We start from the raw sequence: 23,790 nt of genomic DNA, 5'->3' as shown, positions 1-23,790 counted from the left end.
CCAACTGAAAGAAGGAGCCATCTTCAGAATGATATTATTGAAAATGAAAAAATAAATAAATAAATGGAAAATCAACTGTTGATAGAATTTCAGCTACCCTCTAGTGTTGAAGTAACAATAACTCTGAAGTTTTGCCTTTTGAGGAATTACACACAGCTACAGATGGTTTCAGAAGCAATGCCAAATTCAATTCAAACACAATTTATATTTTTTAACAGTAATTGCTGTTAAAAAATTTTAATAAAAATTTTAGTAAATTTTAATAGTTTCATGGGATTTTTAAAAATTAAGTAGAGAAGGGGTTGGGGAGATAGCATAAAAGTTAAGCAAAATACTCTCATGATTGAGGCCCTGAGGTCTCAAGTTCAGCCCCAGCACTACCATAAGCCAGAGCTGAGTAGTATACTGGCTTTGTGTGTGTGTGTGTGTGTGTGTGTGTGTGTGTGTGTGTGTGTTATTAAAAGAAAATAAATAAGACATTTTTAAAATGAAACTGAGAAGAAAAGTCTGTTCTGTACTATAAGAGAAATGCCATCATATCTCTAGAGTGACTGACTTTAACAATTACTAGTAATTTAATGTTCTAATTAAGATGAGGCATAATTCAAATATAAGTACAAGTATATATATAAAAACAATTTTAACTCTTAAAATGGAATAATAACCTTATCATGCTTCTTAGAAACAAAATATCAACATTTACTAAAATAAATTCAGTAGTTAAAGATAAATAGCATATTTCTAAAAATAATATACAGAACTAAAAATACATAAAAGCAAACACACCAAAATAATGCAGGACCAAATTATCTATGATACTTACTAGAACACCAGCTGCAATTGAAGCAATTGTATTGCGCTTTTCACCCCAATCAATGCACTCTGAGCACCTCATGCCTTCCAGAAATCCGGACATTTTTCCAGGTCACTTAAAAACAAACAAATAAAATAAAATAAAATAATTTAAATTTACTTGCCTTAGAACCTAACCTGGCTTATGTTCCTAGAAAACAATTAACAGAGAGTTCAATAATATTTTCATAGACATGTCCAAATATTTTATTTTGGCTACTTAAACTTCTTCAGAACATTTGGATTAGCTTTTGATTAATTTGTATGCTATAACTTTGGAAAACAAAATGTAAATTCATTTAGCTCAATTATTTACTGGTTATCTCTGGGACTTCTGGGCTGACTTTTTTCAGAAACTGAGTCTGAGAACCAGAGAGCAGGCGAAAGAGAAAGAAACCACAGCATGGAAGCTTCTTTCAGTTTGTGGGGGTTGGCTTGCATGGAAAAGTAGAACCAAGCATGCAAAGTAGAGCACTATCCAAATGAGCTATTTTTGCCAGAAGGTTTTTTTTAAAAAAAACTTAAATGATTTTAGTAACATGAATAAAGAGGGAACAAAACTTGGCGAATTTTTAACTATTGATGTCCTCCTGAAATGTTACCTATTACTATTTTCTTTTTAAAAATTTTTTAAAATTTATTTTTATTTATTGATTTATTTATTTATTTTACCAGAGCACTGTTCAGCTCCGGCTTATGGTGGTACTGGGGATTGAACCTAGGACTTCAAAGCCTCAGGCATGAGAGTCTGTTTGCATAACCATTATGCTATATACCTACCCTCCATCCACCTATTACTATTTTCAAGTTTTATATAACTATCAATTTTAATTCTAAATTAAATTATATGCTTTTGATATTTACAGCTCAGGAACACCAACACAGTAAAGAGACAAGGATAAAATCTGGCTCCGAGGGAGTCGGGCTGTAACGCAGCGGGTTAAGTGCACAGGAGCAAAGCACAAGGAGTAAGGATCCCGGTTCAAGCCCCCGCTCCCCACCTGCAGGGGAGTTGCTTCACAGGCGGTGAAGCAGGTCTGCAGGTGTCTTTCTCTCCCCCTCTGTCTTTCCCTCCTCTCTCCATTTCTCTCTGTCCTATCCAACAACGACGACATCATCAACAACAGCAATAATAAATACAACAACAATGAAAAACAACAAGGGCAACAAAAGGGAAAATAAATAAATAAATATTTTAAAAATCTGGCTCTGAGATAAGAGTATGAACTCAGATGAAAAGTATCTCTCGGGAGTCGGGTGGTAGTGCAGTGGGTTAAGTGCATGTGATGCAAAGCATAAGGACCGGCATAAGGATCACCGGTTCAAGGCCCGGTCTCCCCACCTGCAGGGGAGTCGCTTCACAGGTGGTGAAGCAGGTCTGCAGGTGTCTGCCCTTCTCTCCCCCTCTGTATTCCCCTCCTCTCTCCATTTCTCTCTGTCCTATCCAACATCGACGACATCAACAACAATAATAACTGCAACAATAAAACAACAAGGGCAACAAAAGGGAATAAAATAAATCTCTCCAGTGGTTCGGGAGGTGGTGCAGTGGATAAAGCATTGGATTCTCAGGCATGAGGTCCTGAGTTCAATCCCTGGCAGCACGTGTACCAGAGTGATGTCTGGTTCATTCTCTCTCTTCTACCACTTCTCATGAATAAATAAATAAAATATTTTAAAATTAAAAAGTATCTCTCCAGTCCGAGAGGTGACACAGTAATAAAGATTTGAACCCTCAAGCATTAGGTCCCGAGTTCGATCCTCGGCAGTACATGTGCCAGAGTGATGTCTGGTTCTTTCTCTCTCCTCCTGTCTTTCTCATAAATAAATAAAAAATCTTTAAAAAAAAAGTATCTCTCCAAAGAAAGTACACATTTTATTATAATGCATGTTTCTTTATACTCAGAGGTTTAAAAAATTAAATACTGCACCAAATAGATTCTATCCTCATCACTTAGCATCACTTTCTTATTTTTCCCTTATCTAAGTCTGCCTTTTGGAGTCATCTTAATGTAAAGAACACCTATTTCGGGGAGTCGGGCGGTAGCGCAGCAAAGCGCAAGGTCCGGTGTAAGGACCCAGATTAGAGTCCTGGTCTCCCCACCTGCAGGGGAGTCACTCACTTCACAGTGAGGCAGTCTGCGTGTGTCTATCTTTCTCTCCCCCTCTTTGTCTTCCCCTCCTCCCTCCATTTCTCTCTGTCCTATCCAACAATGACAACATCAACAGTAACTACAACAATAAAAGACAAGGCCAACAAAAAGGAATAAATAAATATTTTAAAAAAGAAAAAAAGAACATCCATTTCATTTTAGTATCTGCATCTCTGATTCTAATAGCTCTTTCACAGCCAAGAAACCCCCAGAATATTAAAGTTAATATTAATGTAGACAAAAGAAAATTACTCCAGCATTAAATTACCACAGCCCAACTAAATTGTCTTTAAACTACATAAAACATCCATTAGAGATGAGCTGCAATAGACCAGGCCTGAGACACATCCATCCATATTATCTTTACTGCAGAAGATGAAAATGGCCTGAGTTACACTGACTTTGCTAATAAGCAAGAAACTCAAACTTGCACTTCGAATCCTAATCCATCCACTAAACCACACTCACTATAGCCAGCAATCCTGGTTGTCCAAAAATCTGTCAAAAAAAAAAAAAAGCAACGAATCCAACTGTAACCTCCCTTTTTAAAATTGACTAGTAATAATAATGTTCACAATAATATTCTGACTATAACCAGCGCTCAAGAGCCTCTGGGGCAAGTACATTAACAACTTTGCTACTTTCGGTTCATCCAGTGACCCCACCCAGAATTTAGTTTTCTTTGGACTGCAGTTGGCACACTCAGACTGCACCCCCATCCCTGAGTCTAGGTATTCTGGGGTGCAGGACGTGGGCTGGGAGCCAGACAGTTCACCAGGGTAGTGCGCTGCTTTGTCATGTGCGGACCCACGTTCAAATCCAGCCCCCAACGCACTGGAGGAAGCTTTGGTGCTGTGTTCCCTTTCATGCTCTTTCTGGAAGGAAGGACGAAGGGAGGGAGGATAGAAGGAAGGGAAAAAAGAAAATGAAAAAGACAGGGAGAGAGTGGGCTGGGACTAGGAAGATTTGGAAACCAGTTCTCGCTCCTACACCTCCCTGGCCTGCGCACCCGTCTGGTGACACACCCTCTCCCCTCCCCTCCCCTCCCCTCCCCTCCCCTCCCCTCCCCTCCCCTCCCCTCCCCTCCCCTCCCCTCCCCTCCCCTCCCCGCGTCTGTTTCTCCTGCGGCGCCGGGCGTCACGTCATTGTCAGCTACACCGCTCGGTCCCGGGTAGGAGCGCCGTCCCGGTCCCGCCGCCGTCCGGAGCCCGGAGGAAGTGACCGAAGGTCCCGCCGAGACAGGGCTAGAGTCAGGAGGGTCGGGACGGGAGGCTACGACGCTGTCATTAGCAGCCGGGCTGACAGCCCTGGGTTCCAGCCCTATTCCGCCTGAGGCCGTTCCTCCGCCTCCCCCAACTCCCGCCAGACACTTACGTCCAGCCCCGCCCTTGCAGAGGGTCAAGAGCCCGGTGTCGCGCCTCCCCGGGCCGGCTCACCCAGTTTTAGCCAAGAAAACAAAACAGTCACTGGCCACGGGAAACCCGGATGCAGCAGGCTGTCTCGGAGGTCGGCGGCGCATGCGGAGACGCATAAGAAAGGCGGGATTCCCGGCGGGAGGGCGGAGAGGGGCGGGGCCAGAGGGAGCCACGCCCACCGCGCATGGCCCATCCTGGCCGCAGCCACTGCAGCTACTTGATTGCAGTGTTTGCATCAGAACATCAGATTAGGTGTTTTGATCACACTTTTCAGACTTAAGTGTGAAAACCACGTTTGTGAAGCCGAGTAGTGGTACACCCTGTAGAACGCACATGTTACAATGTTCAAGGACCAGCGTTAAAGCCCTTGAGATAAGTTTTCATGACCATTGAAACAGTGCTGCAGCTGTCTCTTTTCCTCCTCTATCCCCTTCCTCCCAATTTCTGTCTCGATCAAACACTAAATAAAATATTTGAAGAAGAAAAACTAACGGGGCGGGGTGGGGTGGAAACGGTAGCGCACCTGGGTAAGCACACAGTACAGAAGCGCAAGGACCAGCTTAAGGATGTTGGTTCTAACCCTGGTTCCCCACTTGCAGCGGGATCGCTTCTCAGGCAGTGAAGGTCTGCAGGTGTCTTTCACTCCCCTCTCTGTCTTCCCCTCCTCGCTCCATTTCTCTCTGTCCTGTCCAACAACAACAACAACAAAAGGCAGAGGAGGAGTCAGGTGGTAGCGCAGCGAGTTAAGTACACATGGCGTGAAGCACAAGGACCGTCATAAAAGATCCAAGTTCCACTCCTTGGCACCCCACCTGCATGGGGGTCACTTCACAAGCGGTGGAGCAGGTCTGCAGGTGTCTACCTTTCTCTCCCCCTCTCTTCTCGTCCTCTCTCCATTTCTTTTGTCCTATCCAACAACAACGGCAGCGATGACAACAATAACAATAATAACAAGGGCAACAAAAATAGGTGGAAAACAGCCTCCAGAGCAGTGGATTCATAGTGCAGGCACCAAGCCCCAGTGATAACCCTGAAGGAAAAAAAAAGTAAAAAAGACAGCCAGGAGCAGTAGACAGAGCCCCAGTGATAACCCTGGAGGAAAAAGTAACTGCCCCAGACATTTTAAAAGGAAAATGTCTGTTGGGTCTTTGTATCCTTCTTGAGTGAGGTGGTAAGTTTTCTAGTACCATTGTCCGTTTCACAGGCATGGGTGATCAGATCACACGTGAAGCAAAAGGAAACTGTGGGTAGGTGTCCCCTCAGTAGCAATAGGGCTTTTTTTTTTTTTAATATTTACTTATTCCCTTTTGTTGTCCTTGTTTTATTGTTGTAGTTATTATTGTTGTTATTGATGTCATTGTTGTTGGATAGGACAGAGAGAAATGGAGAGAGGAGGGGAAGACAGAGAGGGGGAGAGAAAGACAGACACCTGCAGACCTGCTTCACCACTTGTGAAGTGTCTCCCCTGCAGGTGGGGAGCCAGGGACTCGAACCAGAATCCTTATGATGCTCCTTGCGCTTGGCGCCACGTGCGTTTAATCGGCTATGCTTAACCGCCTGACTCCCTGGGCTTTTTTTTTCTTTTTTTAAGTTTTTGTTTTACTTGTTCTTTTACAGGCTATTGTTTTTAAATATTTATTTGACAGAAATTCAGAGGGAGTTGGGGTTAGAAAAAAGAGAGAAATCTGCAGCCTTGCTTCACTGCTAGTGAAGCTTCTCCCTCACCCTGCAGGTGTGGGAGAACTCGGGGCTTGAACCCAGGTCTTTGTGCATGGTAATATGTGTACTCTTGCAGGTGTGCCACCACCTGGCCTCTTACAGCTTCACAGAAAGTTGAAAGAAATATTCAGAGGTTCCAAAGACCCTAGCTTCCCCCAAACACAATCATAGCATTATATGAAGGTGAGGACATTGACATTGCTTTCATGTGTGTTTTATGTCATTTATTAAATATGTAGATACATGTAGCCACTGCCACCATCAAGAAAACTATTGCATCTCTCTCATGTTATACCTTTATAGTGATGCCTATCTCCTCCTTTATCTTTAGTTCTTGGAAACTATTATAATGTTATCCATCCCTAGAATTTTATAATTTTGATAAAGTTACAGATATGAAGTCATATACTTTAGCTAAATAAGCAAATAAAGTGAAAGACAACTACTGGGTGGTTTCACTTCAATGTGTAATCTAAAGAACTGAAACCCATCAACTTGCAAATAAAAAAGTAAACAAGAAGTAAAAAAAAAACTGTCTCTAAGACTGTGAGAACTTTGTGGTTATTGTTCAGACATTGGGAGCCATAATATCATGTGGTGGTGGGTACTATACACTGTAATCTTACAATCTTGTAAACCACTATTAATCACAAACAAAAATAGTTTGTAAAAATACAATAAAAAATGTGTTCACGTTTGTCGTACTTTTCCCAGAGCCTGGCCCTACCTCCACCATGACTCTAGCCCTACCTCCATGACTCTGTCTCCAAAAGGGGTCACTCCTGGGGGAAGAGCCTCCACTGTGCTACCCTGGAGAGTCTGGCAATAGCACAGGGGGTTAAGCGCACGTGGCGCAAAGCACAAGGACCAGTGTAAGGATCCTAGTTCGAGCCCCAACTCCCCAAATGCAGGGGAGTCACTTCACAGGCAGTGAAGCAGGTCTGCAGGTGTCTACCTTTCTCTCCCCCTCTGTCTTTCCCTCCTCTGTCTATTTCTCTCTGTCCTATCCAACAACAATGACATCAATAACAACAATAATAACTACAACAATAAAAAAATGGGCAACAAAAGGGGATAAATATTATATAAAAAAAGAAAGTTTTTTTAAAAAAGACTGTGCTACCCCAATAGTGGTGATCTACTTCTGAATTAACTATTTCTTTTTTTAATTTAATTTTTTAATTTCTTTATTGGGGAATTAATGTTTTACATTCAGCAGTAAATACAATAGTTTGTACATGCATAACATTCCCCAGTTTCCCATATAACAATACAACCCCCACTAGGTCCTCTGTCATCCTTCTTGGACCTGTATTCTCCCCACTCATCCACCCACCCCAGAGTCTTTTACTTTGGTGCAATATGCCAATTCCATTTCAGGTTCTACTTGTTTTTTTTTCTTCTGATCTTGTTTTTCAGCTTCTGCCTGAGAGTGAGATCATCCCATATTCATCCTTCTCTTTCTGACTTATTTCACTTAACATGAATTTTTCAAGGTCCATCCAAGATCGGCTGAAAATGGTGAAGTCACCATTTTTTACAGCTGAGTATTCCATTGTATATATATACCACAACTTGCTCAGTCACTCATCTGTTGTTGGACACCTGGGTTGCTTCCAGGTTTTGGATATTACAAATTGCGCTAAGAACATATGTGTACACAGATCTTTTTGGATGGATGTGTTGGGTTCCTTAGGATATATACCCAGGAGAGGAATTGCAGGATCATAGGGTAGGTCCATTTCTAGCGTTTTGAGAGTTCTCCAGACTGTTCTCCACAGAGGTTGGACCAATTTACATTCCCACCAGCAGTGTAGGTGGGTTCCTTTGACCCCACACCCTCTCCAGCATTTGCTGCTGTTACCTTTTCTGATGTATGACATTCTCACAGGAGTGAAGTGGTATCTCACTGTTGTCTTTATTTGCATTTCTCTGATAATCAGAGACTTGGAGCATTTTTTCATGTGTTTCTCAGCCTTTTGGATCTCTTCTGTGGTGAATATTCTGTCCATGTCCTCCCCCCATTTTTGGATGGGGTTATTTGTTGTTGAATTAACTATTTCTAGTACTTACTTATTAATGAGAGAGAGAGAACCATAGTATCACTCTGGCTCTGGCGCATTTGATTCAGTGGATCAAATTTGATAGTCCAATCAATGCTTTATCCTCTGCCACCTCCCAGGTCTCTGGACTTGACTATTTTTACAAAACAGCTCAGCTGTGGTTTATGGTGGTGCCGAGAATGAAACCTGGGATCTTTGGTGCTTCGGGAATAGTAATGCGTTTTGTATTACTATTAAATTACCTCCCTAGCCCAGACTGACCCCTCCCCCCCTTTTTCTTTAATTAGAGGAAGTACATGCACAGTTTAGCTGTCTCACTGCTACAGGCTGTGGACCCACCACAGTTCCTGCCCTAGGGGAAGATGGTGTTATAGAAGGGTGTTAGTAATCACTGGAGGGTGTTGGCACTGAAGCTTTGGCCCATCTGTTATTCCCAAAGGAACACAGCAGTGGGAATGGCAGGATGCTTGAGGAAGAATTCATTTCCACTTATATATAAAAGATACATAGGTCAGAATTTGCAGACAGCCTGAGTGACAGTCAGTCCAAGGTTCCAGGTTCAATCCCTAGAACCACCACAAGCCAGAGCTGAGGTATGTGCTGGTAAAAAATAAAATAGATGTGGTCTGGGAGGTGGCATAGTGGATAAAGTATTGGATTCCTGTTGGTATGCTTCTAAATTCTGCTTATAAGACCTTCTGTTTTGATCATCACATTAGGTTTGCTTGTATTACTTACGATGTGGTCTATTTACATAATCACTGTTTTACCTGGTTCCCACCCTGCCTGCAGGGTATTGGTTTAATCCCCACTGGTTAGATGGAAGCTTTCTATGTTCTGTTCATGCTCTTTTTTTGCTCCGCCCCCTCTCCTAGTCATTTTCCTTTCCCTTGCCACTTCTGGTGAAGAGATGCATAAAAGGCGATGTATCTGATTAATAAAGGAGATACTGCTTACCAGCTCAGCCATGAGTCCCTGGTTGTCTGCCTCCTGCCGCGAAGCTAGACTGGCAAATGATGCCCTGAATAGGGACTGGTAGATTCTCAACCATGAGGTCCTGAGTTTGATCCCCAGCAGCACATGTACCAGAGTGATAGCTGGTTCTTTCTCTACTCCTATCTTTTTCATGAATAAATAAATTTAAAAAAAATAAAATAGATAAATAAATCAATAAGTAAATATCCAAACAGAGCACACTGAGCTCTATGCAGAAAAAAAAGTTTGAGTTGGGGTCAGATCTCATAGAATGCATATGCTACCATGCATGAAGACCCAGCTTTAAGGCCCCATCCCACCTGCAGTATTTTAGGTGTCTCTCCTGTCTCTCTCTTGTTCTCTGTGCCTCTCAGCCTCTGTAAAAAATGGCCACTGGGAATGGTGGAGTCATGCAGGTATTAGGACTCAGTGAAAACCTACATGGAAAAAAAAAAGAGGAAGAGAAGGAGGAAGACAGTAAGGCAGGCAGGCAGGCAGGAAGGAAAGAAGATAAGCAAGATTGGAGGGATGGGAGAAAGAAAAGAGGGTCCAGATGGTGGCACACCTGGTAGAGCACAAATGTCACAATGTGCAAGTACTTGGGTTTAAATCTCTGACCCAACCTGCAAGGGGGAAGATTCACTAGTGGTGAAGCACAGCTGCAGGTGTCTGTTTCTCTGTTCCTCTCTATCTTTCCTTCCCCTCTCAATTTATCTCTGTCATATATATAAGGCAATAAATAAAATATTTTTAAAAGACTGAGGACACCACTGTTAAAAAGAAAAAGTCAGCTATGAGCAGCAGCAGATCTGTTTCTCTCCTCTCCTCTCCTCTCCTCTCCTCTCCTCCCCTCCCCTCCCCTCCCCTCCCCTCCCCTCCCCTCCCCTCTCCTCTCCTGGATCACCTAGGAATACCAAAGGAGACCACCTGGGACCAAAACAAGACAGGACTAGAACGACTTCACCAAATCACTGGTGAGTGCAAACACATGTGGCTCGTGAACAGAGAGGAGTCTAGGGAGAGATTAAGTGGCTGGTAACAGTCTGGCAGTTTACCAGTTGAGACACCACCTCCAGTCTGTTCCACCAACAAGGGGATGGCTGAAGGGAGGAGAGGACTCCCCTGAGACTCACCAAGTGCAACTCTGAGTCTCCATTGCTACTGCCCTCAAATCTGGAGCAGCGGCAGGGAGGCCCTGGGCTGACACCAGGGGAAAGAGAACTAACCAGGAAACTCTGGAGAAGACCTATACCTCGGTGGCATACTGGTGGGGCTGTGAAAGTCTCTTTGCATAACCACTGGATTATCTCTGCCACACCCTGCTTTATCTCTTGGTCAGGAGTCAGTGATTAAGCTAAGAAGCCTACTTATAGTTTAAAAGCCCTCAGGCTCCCATAGTCTACAGGGAGGAAAAAGCACAAAAGAGGCTTTTAAGCCACTGAGCTCCAAATCAGGGATTAAAATACTATTGAAACAACTGTTAACTTCCAAAACTGTGAACCCTTTTCTTTAAATTTTTATTGGGGAATTAATGTTTTACATTCAACAGTAGAACCCTTTAATTACCTTACTTAGACACAAGTTAATCTAGAAAAGAGTGATCAGTAATTTGAAAAGTACTCAGAGAAGGACCTCATAACTTACTAAATAAAATGGTTAAACCAACAAGAATATTGTAGAAATGAACCAGGACAAGAGTCCAGCTAAAAGCCCCCCAAAGGGTGAAGCACAAAATAATGAGGTCAACATCTAAACACTAGCTAAGGAAATAATCTCAGGAGTGAGTAGAGTTTGAAAAAATTGTCATCAGAAATACAGAAACAACAAATGAGACTCTGGAAGAAAACACTATCTCAAGGTTATTAGAGAGCTGAAAGCTGAAATCGCTGAGCTAAGAATACAACTAGCTGTAAAAGCTAAAACAGTATCAGAACAGGGTAACAAAATAGATGAACTCCAAAAAACAGTAGAGGGCAGAGACAATAGAATCAATGAGGCTGAAGACAGAATCAGCAAGATCCAGGACAAATTAGAGACAACTAAAAAAGAAATATTAGATCTCAAAAAGAGATAAAGAGATACTGAAAACAACAACAGAGACCTATGGGATGACTTCAAAAATACAAAATACGAAAATACAAAAGTACAAAATACACATTATTGACTTACCAGAGGAAGAAAGAGAGGGAGAAGAAGAAAGCATTCTTTAGTCCATAATAGCTGAAAACTTCTCTAGTCTAGACAACATTAAAGACATAAAGATTCAAGAAGCCCAGAGGGTCCCAAACAGAATTAACCCAGACTTAAAGACACCAACACATCATATTTAGAATGGAAAGGAATAAGGATAAAGAAAGGATCCTGAAGGTTGCAAGAGAAAAACAGTCACCTACAGAGGAAAACCCATAAGATTAGCAGCAGACTTCTCCACACAAACACTATAGGCCTGAAGAGAATGGCAAGATAGCTATCGAGTACTCAATAAGAAAGGCTTTCGACCAAGAATACTGTACCCTGCTAGACTGTCATTCAGACTAGATGGAGGCATCAAAACCTTCAGTTGAAGGAATCAGCTATCACCAAGCCTGCCCTGAAAGAACTTCTGAAAGGTCTCCTATAAACAGGCAGACCACCACAAATAGGCCATATATCAGAACATTCTAAAACTCTACAAGAATGGCGTTAAAATATCTTCAATCTTTGATACCAATAAATGTCAATGGTCTGAATTCACCTATTAAAAGGCAGAGTAGGAAGATGGATCAGAAAAACACAACCCAAAAGAATGCTGTCTACAGGAAATGCACCTAACTCAACAAGACAAACACAGACTCAAAGTGAAAGGATGGAAAACTATCATAGAGGCCAATGGCCCACAAAAAAGGGAAGGAACAACTGTTCTCATATCTGACATGATAGACTTTAAAATAGATAAGATTAAAAAACATAGGAATGGACACTACTTTATGCTCAGAGGATCAGTCAATCAAGAGGACTTAACAATTATTAACATCTATGCACCCAATTAGAAGCCATCTAAATACATCAAATGTCTACTGAAAGAGCTACAGCAATATATTAACAGCAACACAGTCATAGTAGGGGACTTCAACACCCCACTCTCTCAACTTGACAGATCATCCAGGCAGAAAATCAATAAAGACAGAAGAGAGCTAAATGAGGAGATAGATAAACTAGAACTATTGGACATTTTCAGTCATTCATCCCAAGAAACTGGAATACACATTTTACTCAAGTTCACATGGGTCATTCTCAAGGACAGACCATATGTTAGGCCACAAAGACAACATCAGCAAATTCAAGAGCATTGAAATCATCCCAAGCAACTTCTCAGACCACAGTAGAATGAAACTAACACTGAACAATTAACAGAAGATTGGTAATAGTCCCAAAATGTGGAAGCTCAACAGCACACTCCTTAACAACTACTGGGTCAAAGAGGAAATAAAGGAAGAAATCAAAACGTTTCGAGAGTTCAGTGAAAATGACACAAGCTATCAAAATATTTGGGACACAGCAAAGGCAGTACTGAGAGGGAAGTTCATAGCCATACAAACACACATTAGAAAACAGGAGAAAGCACAAATAAACAGCCTGATTGCACATCTTAGAGACCTAGGAAAAGAAGAACAAAGGAACCCTAAAGCAAGCAGAAGGACAGAAATCACTAAAGTTAGGGCTGAAATGAATAACACTGAAAATATGAAAACCATACAAAAAAATCAATGAAAGTAAATGTTGATTCTTTGAAAGAGTGAACAAAATCAACAAACCCTTAGCCAGACTCACAAAATAATAAAGGGAGAAGACCCAAATAAATCAGATACTAAATGAAAGAGGAGATATCACAACAGACACCGCAGAAATTCAACATATCATACGAGGCTTCTATGAACAACTATACACCACCAAGCTAGAGAACCTGGAAGAAATGGATGATTTCCTAGATACCTACCAACTTCCAAAAGTAAGTAAGAGTAAGTAGATAACATGAATGGGCCCATCACAGCTAATGAAATTGAAATAGTTATCAAAAATATTCCCAAAAATAAAATTCCTGGAGCAGATGGTTTTACAAATGAATTCTACAAAACCTTCAAAGAATAATTAATACCTCTACTTTTAAAAGTATTCCAGAAGATTGAAGACACTGGAATACTCCCTTCCTGCTTCTATGAAGCCAACATCACCCTGATATCAAAAGCAGACAGGGATACAACCAAAAAAGAAAACTACAGACTAATATCTCTGATGAACAGTGATGCTAAAATATTGAACAAAATTCTAGCCAACTGGATACAGCAGTCTATTAAAATCATTGTTCATCATGACCAAGTGGGGTTTATCCCACACATGCAACGTTGGTTTAATATATGTAAATCAATCAACGTGATCCACCACATCAACAAAAGCAAGACCAAAAACCACATGGTCATATCAATAGATGCAGAGAAAGCCTTTGACAAAATACAACATCCTTTTATGATCAAAACACTACAAAAAGTGGGAATAGATGGAAAATCCCTGAAGATAGTGGAGTCTATATATAGCAAACCTACAGCCAACATCATACTCTATGGTGAAAAACTGGAAGCATTTCCTCTGAGATCAGGTACTAGACAGGGATGTCCACTATCACCATTACTATTCAACATAGTGTTGGAAGTTCTTGCCATAGCAATCAGGCAGGAGCAAGGAATTAAAGGCATACAGTTTGGAAGAGAAGTCAAACTCTTCCTATTTGCAGATGACATGATAATATACATAGAAAAACCTAAGGAATTCAGCAAGAAGCTTTTGGATATCATCAGGCAATACAGTAAGGTGTCAGGCTACAAAATTAACATTCAAAAGTCAGTGGCATTCCTCTATGCAAACACTAAGAGAAACACAAGAAAAAATGCTCCAAGTTTCTGATTGTCAGAGAAATGCAAATAAAGACAACAGTGAGATATGCCACTTCACTCCTGTGAGAATGCCATATATCAGAAAAGGTAACAGCAGCAAATACTGGAGAGGGTGTGGGATCAAAGGAACCCTCTTACACTGCTGGTGGGAATGTAAATTGGTCCAACCTCTGTGGAGAACTGTCTGGAGAACTCTCAAAATGCTAGAAATGGACCTACCCTATGATCCTGCAATTCCTCTCCTGGGTATATATCCTAAGGAACCCAACATACCCATCCAAAAAGATCTGTGTACACATATGTTCTTAGCAGCACAATTTATAATAGCCAAAACCTGGAAGCAACCCAGGTGTCCAACAACAGATGAGTGGCTGAGCAAGTTGTGGTATATATATACAATGGAATACTACTCAGCTTTAAAAAATGGTGCATCAAAGTAAATGACTCTGGGGTGCGTGGGCGGAGAGAGTACAGATCCAAGAAGGATAACAGAGGGCCTAGTGGGGGTTGTATTGTTATATGGGAAACTGGGGAATATTATGCATGTACAAACTATTGTATTTACAGTTGAATGTAAAACATTAATTCCCCAATAAAGAAATAAAGAAAAAGTCAAACTGGGGCCTGGGCAGTAGGGCAGAGATCTCGGTTCTAGCCCCTGGCTCCCCACCTGTGTGTGTGGGGGGGTCCTCTTCACAAGTGGTGAAGCAGGTCTGCAGGTGTCTCTCTTTCTCTCCCCCTCTGTTTTCCCCTCCTCTCCTGATTTCTCTCTGCCCTGTCCAGAAATGACAACAGCAACAACAATAATAAATGATAAACAACAACAATGATAAACAGCAAGGGCAACAAAAGGGGATAATATAGCCTCCAAGGAGCAGTGGATTCTTAGTGCAGGCAACAAGTCCCAGTGATAACCCTGTAGGCAAAAAAAAAGTTAAACCATGTGAACACAACAATTCATTATTCATTTCATGAAAGCAAATGAAACTAAAAGTTGGTGATTTCTTGTAAATGCCTGATAATCATAAACAAAACTAAAATTATCCTAAAATGATGTAAGATAGTAGCTTTTAACCAATCCCCTTTCCTTCTGGAAATCCTAATTACAATAACCAATCATTTTACAAGTTCAATTTCCTCATTCTTACATTAGAAGTCACCCTAAAAAATACACTTCTGAGTTTCTTACATCTTTTGATCTGAAGTTTCTTAGCTTACAAATTACTATTCTTTTGTATGCACAATAAACTCTTTTTAAAAAAAATAAAAAGAAAGATATTTATTTATAGCAAGAGAGGTGAAAAAGAGAACCAAAGCATCACTCTGGTATATTCAATGCTTGTAAATCCAGAGCTCTAGCCACTGTGCCCAACAGCACAATAAACTCTTTAATTTTTTTTTGACATAATTTGTTTTGGCACACATTAACACAACAGAAATGAGGAAAGGGCTTCTAGAAAAGGAAACACTATGAGCTGGGGGTAGATAGCATAATGATTAGTAAAGAGACTCTCCTGCTTGAACCCCTGAGCCTCCAAAGCCCTAGGTTCAGTACCGTGCACCACCATAAAGTTGGAGAGAGAGAGAGAAAGAGAGAGAGAAACAGTATTTTTTTAAAAATTTTTTTATTTAAGAAAGGATTAATTAACAAAACCATAGGGTAGGAGGGGTACAACTCCACACAATTCCCACCGCCCAATCTCCATATCCCACCCCCTCCCCTGATAGCTTTCCCATTCTCTATCCCTCTGGGAGCATGGACCCAGGGTCATTGTGGGTTGCAGAAGGTAGAAGGTCTGGCTTCTGTAATTGCTTCCCCGCTGAACATGGGCGTTGACTGGTCGGTCCATACTCCTAGTCTGCCGAGAGAAACAGTATTATGAAAAAGTAGAATTGTAGAACTGTAGAGAGATGTCAAGAGAGAAAGAAAGATTAATTGCATCTGTAAGGTCAGTTGAGATCAGGTCATAAAGAAAGAGCTTTTGAGTGCCCAATTTGAGTTGATATACTGTGAGAATCCTCTTGAAAACTAATTCACACAGGAGAGTGAAAGAATCTTAGCCTCCCCTAAGATTAATTGAACAACATTTATTAAGATATGTAGAAATAGGAATTAGGGATGGGGAAATAGTATAGTAGTTATGCAAAAAACTGTCATGCCTGAGGGTCTAAGTTTCTAAATTTATTTATTTTTTAATTAATTAATTAATTCCCTTTTGTTGCCCTTGTTCTTTTATTGTTGTAGTTATTATTGTTGTTGTTATTGATGTCGTCCTTTTTGGACAGGACAGAGAGAAATGGAGAGAGGAGGGGAAGACAGAGGGGGAGAGAAAGACACCTGCAGATCTGCTTCACCACCTGTGAAGTGACTCCCCTCCAGGTGGGGAGCCAGGGACTTGAACCGGGATCCTTATGCTGGTTCTTGCCCTTTGTGCCACCTGTGCTTAACCCGCTGCACTACTGCCCAACTCCCTAAGGTTCTAAATTTAATCTTCAGCACTAACATAAACCAGAGTGGTACTCTGATATAAATTAATTAATAATAAAATAATAATAGTAAAGAAATAGAATTTAATAAGGCTGGGACACATTCTAAGATGCTTTTTAAAATGTGCAAACAAAAGGTGTCACTTTTTTGTTTTTCACCTGAGTACTGCTCAGCTCTGGTTTATGGTGGTGCTGGGGATTGAACCTGAACCTCAGAGCCTCAGGCAAGAAGGTCATTTGCATAACCATTATCCTGTCCCCCCCATCTTTCCCCACCCCAACCCCCCAGAAAAAGGTGCTGAGTAGTGCAGAGAAAACATGATGATAGATATTGCACTAGATGACAGACAGGAGTGGATTTGGTGAGTAAAATAGGTGTTGAAGCTAGCTTTGTACAAGCAAAAATTTCAAAAAGCACTAGGTCTAGATCTTGGAGAAGAGACTAAAGATGTCTTTTCTTCAAGACATTCTACATGATAAAGAAAAAGAAGAGGATTAAGACAGATTTAGGAGTGGCCTACAGTTTAGGAAGTGAAAGGAGGAATAACTAAAGAAAATAAAGTGTGCTTATAGAAAGAGAAGTAGAATTTAGTTCCATAGTAGTCAAAGGAGGAGCCTCAGAGAGAAGTACTAAAACGAGAAGCATAAAATGTCGAGGCTGAGCTGCAGGGCAACTGGTAAAGTGCATAAGTTAACATGCAGGAAGGAGTTCAAGCCCGTGCTCTCCACCTGCATGGGGGAAGCTTCGCAAGTAATGGAGCAATGCAGCAGGTCCCTCTCCCTCTCTCTGTCCTTCTCCCTCTCCCTCTCCCTCTCCCTCTCCCTCTCCCTCTCCCTCTCCCTCTCCCTCTCTCTCTTCTCCCCTTCTTGCCCTATTTCTCTCTATATCTATTAAAATTAAAAAAATTAAAATGTGGGCACTGGGAGCAGTGGATTCATAATGTAGGCACCAAGGCCCAGTAATAACCCTGATGACAAAAACAAAAGCAACAACAAAAAACAAAACACAAACCTGAGGAGGGAAATGGGAGGTCACCTTAAAGATACTTTATTATTGGCTAGAGACAGATTGAGAAAGAACGGGAAACAGAGATACAGAGGCACCTGCAGCATTACTACATTGCTTAGGAAGCTTCCCCTCACACACTGCAGGTGGGGGCAAGGATACAGTTCCACACTGTTGCTTCCACCAGAGTTCTGTGTTCCTACTCTCTCCCAGGTGATGGATATGCGTTGACTATTATTTCTATAACTGTCTGTCTACCTATATATCTATCTATCTAGCTTATCCTTTTCCACATTTTTTTCTATTGCCCTGCCTTCTCTTCCTTTCTAAGTCACTCCTACACCTATTTACTACTTCCAAATGTCTTTCCTTTTTTTCTCTCCTCTTTCTGGGTCTTCATGATGGAATTGGGTTTCAGAGGCCTCTGGTCATCTTCCCCTAACACTTCTCCCACTTTGGGAGTATGGACCAACATTCTTTTTGGGGTGCAGAAGGTGGGAGTTTTGGCTTCTGTAATTGTTTCTCCGCTGGACATAGGCATTAGCAGGATGATCCATACCCCCAGCCTGTTTCTGTTTTTCCCTAGTGCGGTAGAGCTCCAACGAGGTGAGGTTCTGGGACACATTGTCTGCCCAGGGATATCAGGATAGAATCACAGTAGCATCTACAACTTGGTGCCAGTTAAGATATAAAGCAGGGGAGTCGGGCGATAGCACAGCGGGTTAAGCACACTTGGTGCAAAGCTTATGGACCGACGTAAGGATCCCGGTTCGAGACCTCGGCTCCCCACCTGCAGCGGAGTCGCTTCACAAGTGGTGAAGCAGGTCTGCAGGTGTCTGTCTTTCTCTCCCCCTCTGTCTTCCTCTCCTTTCTCCATTTCTCTGTCCTATCCAACAACGACGACATCAATAACAACAACTACAATGATTTAAAAAAAAAAAAGAACAAAGGCAACAAAAGGAAATAAAGAAAAAAATATATGAAAGATATGAAGCAGGACAAAATGTTTAATAAACAGGAAGCAGAACGTGGTAAGAAGCTAGGAAGTCTATTTTAAGTATGTTCCATGGGGCCCATGACTTTAGTAATTTTTGCTTGAGCTTGATGGTTAACATGGAGGTGGGCTGAAAAACTCTGTCAGGGAAGATATAGTCAGAGTGAGAATAGGACTAGCGAACTGGATTAGGGCAGAGAGTAGCTCCCAAACTTGAAGAAAATATAGGAATACAATCAACTGTTTACCACATCAATCTGACTCAGGGCCCATGTACATTCATATTTAACACAGTAACCTGTGTAACCTGTCAGGGGTTTAAAGTTGTTTCATAAACTTTTCACACACTATGATTATTTATTAAAGGTATAGTTCTTTAAGTATTTTATTTATTTTATTTTTGAGAGAAATGCAGAGAGAGACACACCAGAGCACTGCACAGCTCTGGCTTATGGTGGTGCAGGGGATTGAACCTGGGACTTCGGAGACTCAGGCATGAGAATCTTTTTGCATAACCATAATGCTACCTACCCCCACCCACACACTATGATTTAATTTTCCTGTATGTTGAAACTGCAGACCTGTGGCATCATAGTATTTCCCTGGTAATATGTTATAAATTAGGTTCTAGTCCTGACTCCCCTGAGCAGCAATATTACCTAAAATCTAGAAAATAATCTCTGCAACGAGGCCAGGCAGTGGCGTACCTGGTGAAATTCATACAGTACAGTGTGTGAGCCCCTGGTCCCCACTTCATGAGCGGTGAAGCAGGGCTGCAGGTGTCTCTTTCTCTCATCCTCTCAGTCTCCCCCTCCCCTCTAAATTTCTCTCTGTCTCTAATACATACATACATAAATAAATATTTTTTAAAAGTCTCTGAGAAATAGATAAAGTACATTCCCTGCCATACATATAGCTCACAACCAAACCCCAGTACCACACTGGAGGCATATGGCACTAGAGCAAATGTTAGCGCTATGGTCTCTTCCTCTTTCTGAAAGAATAAGTGACCTGGGGTGGGAGTGATATAACATAATGGTTATGCAAAACCAACACTCATGCCTGAGGCTCCCAGGTCCCAGGTTCAATCCCCCACACTACCATATGCCAGAGCTGAACAGTGCTCTGGGGAAAAAAAAAAAAAAAGTGACCTGGAGCTGTGGAATCATGCTTGCATGCTAGGCCCTGCCTCCAAAAGCAAACAAGAGATCTCTTTGAACAGAGGGACTATAGATCAATAGGTTAGAGTATAGGACCTGCATGTCTGAGGCTTTGGAGGTCCCAAATTCAACTCCCAGAATCACCACAAACCAGAGCTAAGTTGTGTGCTGGTCCTTTTTTTTTTTTCTTAAAGATTTTATTTATTTATTCATGAAGATAGAAGGAGAGAGAGAGAGAAAGAACCAGACATTACTCTGGTATATGTGCTGCCAGGGATTGAATTCAGGACCTCATGCTTCAGAGTCTGATGCTTTATCCACTGCGCCACCTCCTGGACCACGTGTGCTGGTCCTTTATCTCCTCTCAAATAATTAAGTATATCTTAAGGGCCTGGGTGGTGGTGCACCTGGTTGAGTCATACATGACACTGCACAAGGACCTGCAGTGCAAGCCCCTGGTCCACACGTGCATGGGCAAAGTATCACAAATGATTACCAGCAGGGCTGCAGGTATCTCTACCTTTTTATCTCCCCCTTCCCTCTTGATCTCTCTCTGTCTCTACAAAATAGAACACTATTAAATAAGTATATCTTTGGATATTTAGTCATTGTCTTAATAAGGGAATCTTTTTTTTTTTTTCTTGCCTCCAGGATTATCACTGAGGCTTGGTGCCTGCACTACGAATCCACTGCTCCTGGAGGCTATTTTTCGTCTTTGGTTGCCCTTGTTGTTTATCATCGTCGTTGTTATTATTATTGTTGTTATTGCTGTCATTGTTGGATAGGACAGAGAGAAGTGGAGAGAGGAGGGGAAGACAAAGAGGGGGAGAGAAAGATAGACACCTGCAGACCTGCTTCACCACCTGTAAAGCAATCCCCCTGCAGGTGGGGAGCGGAGGGGGGCTCGAACCCCAGTCCTTGCGTTTTGCGTGCGCCATGTGCACTTAACTCACTGCGCTACCGCCTGTCCCCCAATAAGGAAATCTTATTAAAGATCTTTCTCAACCGGTTGGAGCCCCTGGCTCCCCACCTGTTAGGAGGTCGCTTCACAAGCAGTGAAGCGGGTCTGCAGGTGTCTATCTTTCTCTCTTCCTCTCTGTCTTTCTCTCCTCTCTCCATTTCTTTCTGTCCTTATCCAGCAACAACAACAGCTATGACAACAATAACTATTGGGAGTCGGGCGGTAGCGCAGCGGGTTAAGCGCAGGCGGTGCAAAGCAGAAAGGACCGGCATAAGGATCCCTGGTTCGAGCCCTGGCTCCCTACCTGCAGGGAAGTCGCTTCACAAGCGGTGAAGCAGGTCTGCAGGTGTCTATCTTTCTCTCCCCCTCTCTGTCTTCCCCTCCTCTTTCCATTTCTCTCTGTCCTATCCAACAACAACGATGTCAATCATAACTACAACAATAAAAAATAACAAGGGCTACAAAAGGGAATAAATTATATATATATATAAAACAAGGGCAACAAAATGGGAAAAAATAGCCTCCAGGAGCAGTGGATTCGTAGTCCAGGCACCGAGCCCCAGCAGTAACTCTAGAGGCAAAAGAAAAAAAAATCTTTCTCAAGCGGAATAAGAGAGACAGCAGAGTGTGAAAGAGATTATAGCACTGAAACATCCTTCAGTGCAGTAGGTCCCTGGCTCTGTCGTTCCTTCTCTATCATCCCATTTCCTCTCTATTTCTCGCTGTCTCTATCCAATAAATAAATAAATAAATAACATTTAAAAATATTTATTACCTTTTGTTGCCCTTGTTTTATTGTTGTAGTTATTATTGTTGTTGGATCGGACAGAGAGAAATGGAGAGAGGAGGGGAAGGCAGGCAGAGGGGGAGAGAAAGATAGACACCTGCAGTCCTGCTTCACCGCTTGTGAAGCGATTCCCCTGCAGGTGGGGGCCGTGGGCACGAACCGCAATCCTTACGCGGGTTCCTGCGCTTTGCACCACGTGTGCTTAACCTACTGTGCTACAGCTGGACTCCCGATAATAACATTAACAAAAAATTAAAATAGGGAGTCGGGCTGTAGCGCAGCGGGTTAAGCGCAGGTGGCGCAAAGCACAAGGACCGGCATAAGGATCCCGGTTCGAGCCCCCGGCTCCCCACCTGCAGGGGAGTCGCTTCACAGGCGGTGAAGCAGGTCTGCAGGTGTCTATCTTTCTCTCCTCCTCTCTGTCTTCCCCTCCTCTCTCCAATTCTCTCTGTCCTATCCGACAACAACAATAAGGGCAACAAAAGGGAATAAATAAATAAAATAAAAATTAAAAAAAAAATGTCCTTTAAAAAAAAATAAAGTAACCTGAGAGGGTTAAGGAAATACTCAATCTGTTAGGAGTGCTATCTTGCATTGCTGAGGCCCTAGAAGCCACAGCTTTCATCTCTGGCTTCATCACAAACCAGAGCTGAACAGTGCTCTGGTCTTTATCTTTCTGCTTCCTCTCTCTTTAACAACGACAACCTGAGAGGGAAGCTTAGAAGAAAATGCTCAATTTTATTCTTTCTTTAGATGCCAGGGTACAGAGACAAAAAGAAAAAAATGTGTGTAAGGAGTTCAGATCTTATGAAAGAAAGACATAAATAAACAAATAATCTATATCTATATATAATTAGCACATTTCCAGGCACCTAGAAAATGTTCTATGGATATTTGTTTTGAGTGAATAAATATGAAATGGTACTTTTAAGACCTAAAGCAGTATAAAATCACAGTAGAGGGAAGGAAAAACTTTAGAATATATACAATATGCAAGATGAGGAATGTTTTCAGAGACATTAGTAGGGGAACAATAAAGCATGGTGGGAGCCAGGAGACAGCTCATCCAATAAGACATGGGCCTTTCCAGGGGCTTGGCCCTGGACACCAAACAGAGACTTATAGCACCAGGGGACGCTCCATGGATGGTAGAATAAGTGCTGTGGTATCTTGCCTTCTCTGTTTCTCTCCCTGTGTTTCTTTCTCTCTGTTTCTCTCTCTTTCTCTTCCTCTCTTTTGCTAAACACATATGCTTAATTCTGATTTGACGATCTAGTTCTGATTTGATGACCCCAGTCTTGAAAACTTTTTTGCATAACCATTATGCTATCTCTCCAGCCCTCCAGCTCTTTTTCTCTTCAAGTTTTTTAAAAAAGATATTGAAATGGGGCCAGGTGGTGGTGCACCTGGTTTAGCGCACACATTATAGTTAGTACACAAGGACCCAGGTTCAAGTTGCTGGCCCCCAACTGCAGGAGGAAAGCTTTATGAGTGGCAAAGCAGGGCTGCAGGTGTCTCTCTGTCTCTTCAGGTGTCTCTGTCTCTTTCCCCCCCTCTCCCCCTCTCAATTTCTCTTTGTCTCTATCCAATAATAAATAAAAGATTTTTTTTTTAAATCTTGAAAATAAATAAAGCAGGATGATCAAGTTCAATGGATAAAGCTCTGAACTTTCAAACAAGAAGTCTTGAGCCTATACCCCAGTGAGTTATTAGGAATGATACAGTTGTTGAGCCCCAGTAATAAGTCTGATGGCAACAACAGTAACAACAACCACAATAGGCAAATCTATAGAGGCAGAAAGTAGATTAGTAGTTGCAAGAGACTGGGGTGAGTGTCGTGAGGTATGATTGCCAGTGGGTAGAGGGCTCTTTTTTTAGGAAGTGAGAAAGTTCTGAAATTAGTAATGCTTGCAAAACCTTGTAAAGTATAGATTACAAATTAATTCATGGATATAGCTCCAGAATTGGGGAATTTGCTGAGTGTTTATCTATATGACTGTATTATAAATAGTTGAAATAAAAGTGGTGATGTGAAAAATAAGGAATCACATTTTCCCAGAGGAAAGTCTTTGTGATGAGTGCAACTGAGCAGGAGAACACTGACAAAGTTTATGTTCAAAGACCATAATCCTAAAACCACATTAAAATTCAAATAACAAACATAATTTAGAAATCCCCGAAAAAAATTCAATATGAAATTTTGCATGCATAACTACATTGAAGTTACACCTTTGTAATGTATTCATTGGTTATGTTTTAAGTATTATAGAAATTAAAAGAACTTCTATTT

At 41.7% G+C, this 23,790-nt stretch overlaps 1 protein-coding gene across 5 annotated transcripts in view; it reads right to left on the bottom strand.

Moving 5' to 3' along the window:
• Positions 1-23,790, bottom strand: part of TMEM50A (transmembrane protein 50A) — a 42,273-nt gene that overhangs the window by 13,541 nt on the left and 4,942 nt on the right. For 2 of the 5 annotated variants that reach the window (XM_007522572.3, XM_060205565.1), the window contains exons 1-2: positions 4,380-4,538; positions 824-928 (exon numbers count right to left, since the gene is read on the bottom strand). In XM_007522572.3, coding sequence (XP_007522634.1) covers positions 824-916 — 93 coding nt within the window. In that variant the 5' untranslated portion in view covers positions 917-928; positions 4,380-4,538. Of the gene's footprint in view, positions 1-823; positions 929-4,161; positions 4,359-4,379; positions 4,568-23,790 lie in introns of those variants that run through there. The other 3 variants (XM_060205563.1, XM_016187907.2, XM_060205564.1) reach the window with 3 other exon arrangements.

The sequence above is a fragment of the Erinaceus europaeus genome, chromosome 13 (genome assembly GCF_950295315.1).
Source record: "Erinaceus europaeus chromosome 13, mEriEur2.1, whole genome shotgun sequence".
Lineage (NCBI taxonomy): Eukaryota > Metazoa > Chordata > Mammalia > Eulipotyphla > Erinaceidae > Erinaceus > Erinaceus europaeus.
Note: the sequence above shows the minus strand (reverse complement) of the source record. Positions and strands in the feature narration are given on the sequence as shown.